Consider the following 7038-nt stretch of genomic DNA (forward strand, 5'->3'; position numbering starts at 1 on the left):
GGAGCTCTCCCACTCTCCCAGAACCATGTTGTTATTGGTAGTTTTTACAGACTTTAAGAAATGACGTGCAAAATCTGGTGTGCACAGTTTCAATAATTTTACAGTAGCTTGTTCCCCATATTTCAGATCCGTAACAGAGTATTGGTGCAATCATAGAGTCAAATATCTTAAACAAATCATGATGGTTAATATATCCAAAACATTTTTGATAATTGTTGATAGAAAATATGGCCTTCCTCGCTTGAGAGACGATAAACAGGTTTTCGCTTTTGTCCATGATAATCTTGGAGTAAACACAATACCTAAGTATCTATACATATTAACAACCTCAATTTGTGTTCCATTTAAAACCACTTCTCATAATCCCTGGAGCGGACCTCCATTGCGAAATACCAGTATTTTCGTCTTTTCAGGTTCACCTTCATTCCAGTCTCTGCATTCGAACCCAGTGGAAACCGCGGTGGTTGAGCGGATTGAAAGGGTGACATTGTGTGCTGGCGATTAGGTGCTTTACGCCGTGGGAGCAATTATCACTTGTCAGAGAGATATACACAAAGTACGTGATCCTAACTACCAGTTGTCCGACTTCCTTTTTTTATTTATTATTTTTTGTAAAAGCCACGGTGGTTGAGAGGGTTAGGTCAGTGACTTTGTGTGCTGATGATTAGGTGTCTGAATCAGAGAGTGTGGGTTAGACCCAACAAAAGCACTAGAACCTGTACTTTATTGAGAAAGTGTAATCCCAACTATAACATGTCCTAGACACACCTTGTATTAAATACGGTGTCATGCTGGTTCTTAAATATGGCAGAAGATGGTAGATGAAGGGATACAATTACTTGATTGAATGACATCTGACAATAATCTTGAAACCTCATTAAACTATCTTTTCAAGGCCAGAGCGGCCAGTTATGTGGCTGGATTAAGGCATCGTCCTGAAGATATGGTCGTGTCAGTATCATGGAAGTGTGTCGCCATTCTCTAGTGTTCAAATGGCCATGGTTGGATAACTTCCTATGACCTACGTAAATTTGTAACCGTGAGGTCATAGACTATGATGTGGATAACAGCTGATGCTATCACCAACTGTTTTCGTGTTGCAAAATGCAAAGAAACTCCCAAAGGAATCACAAAATCACAAATACTTATCATTGGATGATCATATTTTATTAATCCACACCAGTCATTACAAAACGACCGAATATCCCATAGTACGTGTCCGTCTTGTTCCGGTCAGCTGAAACATAACAAAAGTCATACTCACTCAGAATATATACACCTGTAGAGTTTAACTGAATGCATATTTCTTAAATAATACCTACCAATAAACATATCTGAATATTTGGTTTCGTAAATGGCCTATTTTCGTAACACTGTGTGCTCAGACTTGCTGGAAATCGTTCACAATGTAAACCGATCTTTAAAAAATGTTTTATAATATAACATGTTACTCGTTTGAAGAGACTCGACTATCTAAACTGAAATCAAACAATGTTTTGTAGTATTCAATAATGTTACAGGTTGTGACAATTTTCAATTGATTATGTGTTTAACTATAAATGAAACAATGATGGAAGATATCCGTGTCGTTAAGACATGAGTTCTCATCTTGTATTCAGTGACCTACATGTTGATTGCAATCGTTTCTTCTAGGCTTTGAAAGCACAGGCACCGATGACAGTTCCATCCGGGCATTTGTAAGCATCACAAGCGATCTTTCTAGCGTTAGCCTGGACAGAGTAACAGAGAGCTTCATTTAAAAATCATTTGGCGAAGACCCAGTCTGAATAGCTTGGTCTAAGACAGTCAGATACTTTTGAATATTTACTTTATGCTTCAGTTTACATTTTTATTGACACTCAATGTAGGGTATCGTTGGCATCTGGCTTATATTCTCATGGATGTACCTCTACCATGGAAAATGAGGCCATCAGTTCCTATTGGAAGTGCACTGGGTTAATTGGGTTGACGCCGGTATGAACAATATTTCAGTTACAATGCAACATACAACGGTAAAAAAGAAGCGCTGATGAAACGCTATGAAGAAAATCTGCAGCGCCTAGCGTTATACTAATTGACTCAAATGATATACCCCAGTGGGTCAAAATGGAATCATTGAAGATCCATAATGATAATGGGTAAAAGAGTTATGAACTCATCGTGAGACATAATGACTATATTGAACAATGAAGAATCCTTGCTGCTTAAGGACAATACTTAGTTGTGAGTCTTAAACCTCTGAATAATCAATATCATCTAAACTGAAAGTTCGACATGACATTATCAAACATACCACGCCGTTCATCACTGGATTGTCTGGTCATGTCTGATTGTTTACAGAAAGCCTCACAAGAACCAAACAAGCAAACACATGTACCATGCACCAAACAATTATTCGCTTATAAGGAAGCGATAGTTAGGGCATTACCGTTAATATAAATAGGGACTTCGTGCAGTCAGTTTGGAATCACTTCACACTTGGAAAGAATTACTTACCAGTTCAGCACTGTCACCCAGTTTGGATGCAAATGCGAGAGCGTCTTCAGCCGAATCCCCAGGTTCAGTGTAGGAAATCCCACCGAGTCTTTCGACCTCTGTAGCCTCGCATGACTCAGCCATACCATCAGCATCAAGGAAAAGCTTAGCTCCTCCAAGCCTCTGCAGTTAAATACATATATGTGCTGGAGAATTAGAGTTAAAGTAATACAACCAAGTGAAGGTGCATAGTAGTGAGTGAGTTTAGTTTTACGCCGCACTCAGCAATATTCCAGCTATATATGGCGGCGGTCTGTAAATAATCGAGTCTGGACCAGACAATCCATGGATCAACAGCATGAACATTGATCTACGCAATTGGGATACGATGACATGTGTCAACCCAGTCAGCGAGCCTGACCACCCGATCCCGTTAGTCGCCTCTTACGACAAGCATGGGTTGCTGAAAATAAATTCTAACCCGGATCTTCACGGGTGAGGTGAATAGTAATCAAAAACTACCCTTTCTACACCCATAAGAAATATCTGCTTAAAACAGACTCGATTGTAAAGTTCAGTCTATATCATAAGCATGTGTTATGCATCACTGTCAAATAGTGATGATACCAGGTGTTCGTGAAAAGGTGAGCGTATCCTGCCTCATAGGTGGCACCCGTCATGAGCATATGCAAAGGCTAATCAATGGTTCACCTAAAGAAATCGGGAACGTGTGTCACACGTCTAAATCGGAAGTCATTTTTGTCTTTGGAATGGTCCTCCATAGGTCTACCATGAATCATGGGCTTGAATGTTGGTGGTTTTATAAAGGATCGCAGATTAAGGTCGTGCCATACTATAAATATCTCGGACTGATCTTTACACCCAAAGCCGTATGGACTCGAGGAGCAACAACAACTTTAGCTCAACAAGCCGAGAAAGTGTGTCAGGTAATTTACAAACAACATTGTATGTGTGGTGGACTGCCGATCAATGTAACTGCAAACCTATTCGACAGAATGGTTTTTCCAATCTTGACATACGGAGCGAATATCTGGGGTTTTCAACATGTTCAGCGCATTGAAAATGGTCAGCTGAAATATTTCACGAAAATTATATATGTACCTAAAAATGCATGCAATGCTGCCGTTCTTCGAGACTGGGGAAGAAATACTATTTTAAATTTCGTCACACATGTAATGATGTAGCTCACATACTGGACCAAACTTCTTTTGATGGAAAATCGCCGACTCCCGAAGCAGACCTATATGATGTTATATGGATTGGACAGTGTAAATCGTACGTCATGGGCTTCAAAAGTTAAACAGATTTTATTTTTATATGAATTTGGATACACATGGATCATGCAGGACTTTGGCAATAGAACACTCTTTCTAACAGAAATACAACAACGTATCATCGACATAGGTATTCAACAATGGCAAGCAGACATTAAAAACAACTCTAAACTATCTTCATATTCTACCTTTAAGTCAGTTTTGAATGTCGAACAATATCTAACTCATATCAACTTAAGAATTTACCGTCAACCTTTATCAAGATTATATCTGCGGATGCCACAACTTAAGGATTGAACTTGGACGAAGACTCGGAATAGATCAGGAAAGCAGATTATGTACTCATTGTAGCCGCAACGGAATAGATGTAGTTGAAAATGATTTCCTTTTCTTACTTGTATGCAAAGCCTTTTCAAATCTACGAAAATCATATATTCACCCTGCATACCATGAACACCCTTCTGTTGCAGCATTTGTAAACCTTATCAATTCCACATGTCCTCAAACACTGCTAAAACTAAACACTAAGTATGTGTTTCTAGCATTTAAACTTAACCCTTCGGAAAACACCAATAATGTTATTATCATGCATTGTGTATTACTATAGTACTACTTTGTGGAATTTATTTATCGTTTATATATTGAGGTAAAACAAAATGTGTATGTGCGGTTACTGTACGTCTTATGGGCCTGTGGCCTTTGACTTGAATGAATAAAGAAAAAATAAAAAAAATAAAAAGGATGTTGTAAACTTGCAACTTCTGAACAAGTGGTGTATGACGCTCGTGAAAATGTTGGTCAAAACGAGTTTAGCTCAAGAGTTGTGGAAAGTAGACACCTTAGGGACTTTAAGGGAAAGTTGACTAATGAAAAGTTAAAATGACCCCCTTTGTCGTCGAGCCTTGTAGAGAGTAATTTTGTGACACTGAATATCTAAATCTAAAACTCATGAAGTCTCATTTATCTCCTTTATTTCAAATTCAGCTGAGTGAAAACAGTGAAATTCAACATTATGTTTGAAGGTTTTAGATCACCGGTATACCGTAGGCTTTAGTTTAACTTCTAGTCCAATTCCTTTGTCTTGATTTTGCCAACCCCAGGAAAATTCTGATTCATGTGCGTAAACAAACACATCCACATGGAGGGGAGCACAGCAGGTGTTTATGGGGGTGTTACTTCCAAAATCTTTCTTGACCTGAACATCCAGGATGCTTCTTTTAAACGGAAGCATCTTCACATCAAACGTATCATTCAAACATTGCAGAAACGAAAAATGAATATAAATACTTGTAATATAAAGAGCGATGTGTCTCTGAGTTGAATATGTTGAAGGTAGGAGAGTTCTGTTTAAGATGGGATTTAAATTTTGGATTGATTATGGTAAACAAACAACAATCAAAGACTTACAAGTTTCGTGTTGCCGCTTGCCTTAATCACAGCCTTGGTGAGACCCCTCCTGTTGGAGGCTAAGGAGGATACCATGGCAACAACAGCCAGGACGAAAACAAGACAGGTGATTCTCAGCATTTTGAATTGTTCTGGGCTAAAAAGAAAGTTGCAGAATGAATGGTATAATATTTTGTACCAATGTGGGGAATCGAGCCTCTTAGGCTTGACGAGGGAACGTTTTTACCACTAGGCTATCCAAACACCCCTATTTGTGTCAAACCATACGATGTGTATGACAGGTGTTATTGCAAATACGAATGCAAAGGTGTCTTTATAAACCATCACTCATTCATTCAAGATTGGGTGAGTGAGTATGGTTTTACGCCGCGTTAAGTATTATTTCATCAATATCAGGGCGGGGGAAACCAGAAATAGACTTCACACATGGCACCGATGTGAGGAATCGAACCCGAGTCTTTCCGTGATGAGGGAATGCTTTAACTACTACACGCCCATTCGTTTAAGAGTTGAAATATATGTACACAAATATATCCCTATTATGCATTCACACCGGAATGACAAACATCAACCAAATTCATAAACTGTTTCAGCTGATGGACATTCTATTTCAAAAGCAAACAAATGAAAACAAAGAAAAAGTTTCAGATGAAAACAAGAAACTATCTTCTGTTCTTTAACACTGTCATATTGCTCTGAATTTGTTGATTCTGACATTGTTGTAACCTTCTTCAAGACATTGATCAGTTTGGACTTTCGTGCCAAATTTATCTGAAATCGAACTTGGCAGCAAGACTAGTTCAAAGTTAGACATTTTGTGTAAGTATTTTCAAGAGCCACACAACCACACAACCATGTACATCATATGTTACTGGCAGCGTATATCATTGACGCCCTTCAAAGAAAGTTATGAAAATACAAAAGCCAATATATAGTTAAACTCACGTGGTAGTGTGGCTGACTGCAAAGACGTTGTGAGATCTTGTGATGCAGAAAGGACTACACGGGATCTTTTATACCCTTGTATATCGTTTTGACAACGATAATTTTCAGTTGCACATCCCCAATTACAAGTGTCAATCGTTACGTCGAATATCATATTTTGACACGACGTCAGACAAAATGAGCAATTAATATCGAAGAAAGAAACGTACGTCTCCAAACGTAATTTGTACAAAATGTAATTTTAAAAAATAGAATTAATGCTAACACTGCGTGTTCTGTTACATTTCAAAAGATCCGTTATTGTCCATAATGGAGAAATTGATGCAAAATATGTAATGATTGCTTTAAGTAGTGACGGATCGTGCCTAAACTCGATACTAATAGTGAAGGGTTATGTTGGTTCCTTAGATGTGTGGAGCTAAGGAGCTATAATTATCGCATCTAATGACAAGCATGCACCAAAGGAACGAAGTCTAAAGAAAGAACATATTTGAAATGAAAGCGATTTACTGAATTGTTTGGATTCAGATCAGATCTCAAGAGGAAATGTTTTTACGAAGTTCGTTTGTTCCATGCATTATCTGCAACATGTGTTGATAATGTTGATGTTGATGCAATAGGAAGGTTTTATCGGATGTAATAGGTAGCGATCTACACACTTAGAAATCAAAGAAGGGCGTCAATGATATACGCTGACAGTAACATATGATGCACATGGTTGTGTGGTTATGTGGCTCTTGAAAATACTTCGTTGCAGCATTCACATAAGATTTAACGCCTACTTCTCGTCTAGTAAATAAAAGCAACAAAATGATTTCCGTAAATCATTAGGGATCTCTTCCAAAAGGTTGGAATGACGTCATGGAATGACTAATAGTATGAAATGTTGATGACAATGTGTCAGCGAAAGGATGGG

General features: G+C 38.2%; 1 protein-coding gene across 1 annotated transcript; it reads right to left on the bottom strand.

The window, feature by feature from the left end:
- Positions 1 to 1153: 1153 nt before the first annotated feature.
- On the bottom strand, positions 1154 to 6233 carry LOC124275459. Its single transcript, XM_046711025.1, has 5 exons — positions 6123 to 6233; positions 5178 to 5313; positions 2497 to 2658; positions 1628 to 1730; positions 1154 to 1237 (listed from the first exon to the last, which is right to left on the bottom strand). Exons 2-4 carry the CDS (start codon positions 5295 to 5297, stop codon positions 1650 to 1652), a joined length of 363 nt encoding a protein of 120 aa, XP_046566981.1. The 5' UTR covers positions 5298 to 5313; positions 6123 to 6233; the 3' UTR covers positions 1154 to 1237; positions 1628 to 1649.
- Positions 6234 to 7038: the final 805 nt, after the last annotated feature.

This window comes from Haliotis rubra, unplaced genomic scaffold (assembly GCF_003918875.1).
Source record: "Haliotis rubra isolate DU_JTF1 unplaced genomic scaffold, ASM391887v1 Scf2, whole genome shotgun sequence".
Lineage (NCBI taxonomy): Eukaryota > Metazoa > Mollusca > Gastropoda > Lepetellida > Haliotidae > Haliotis > Haliotis rubra.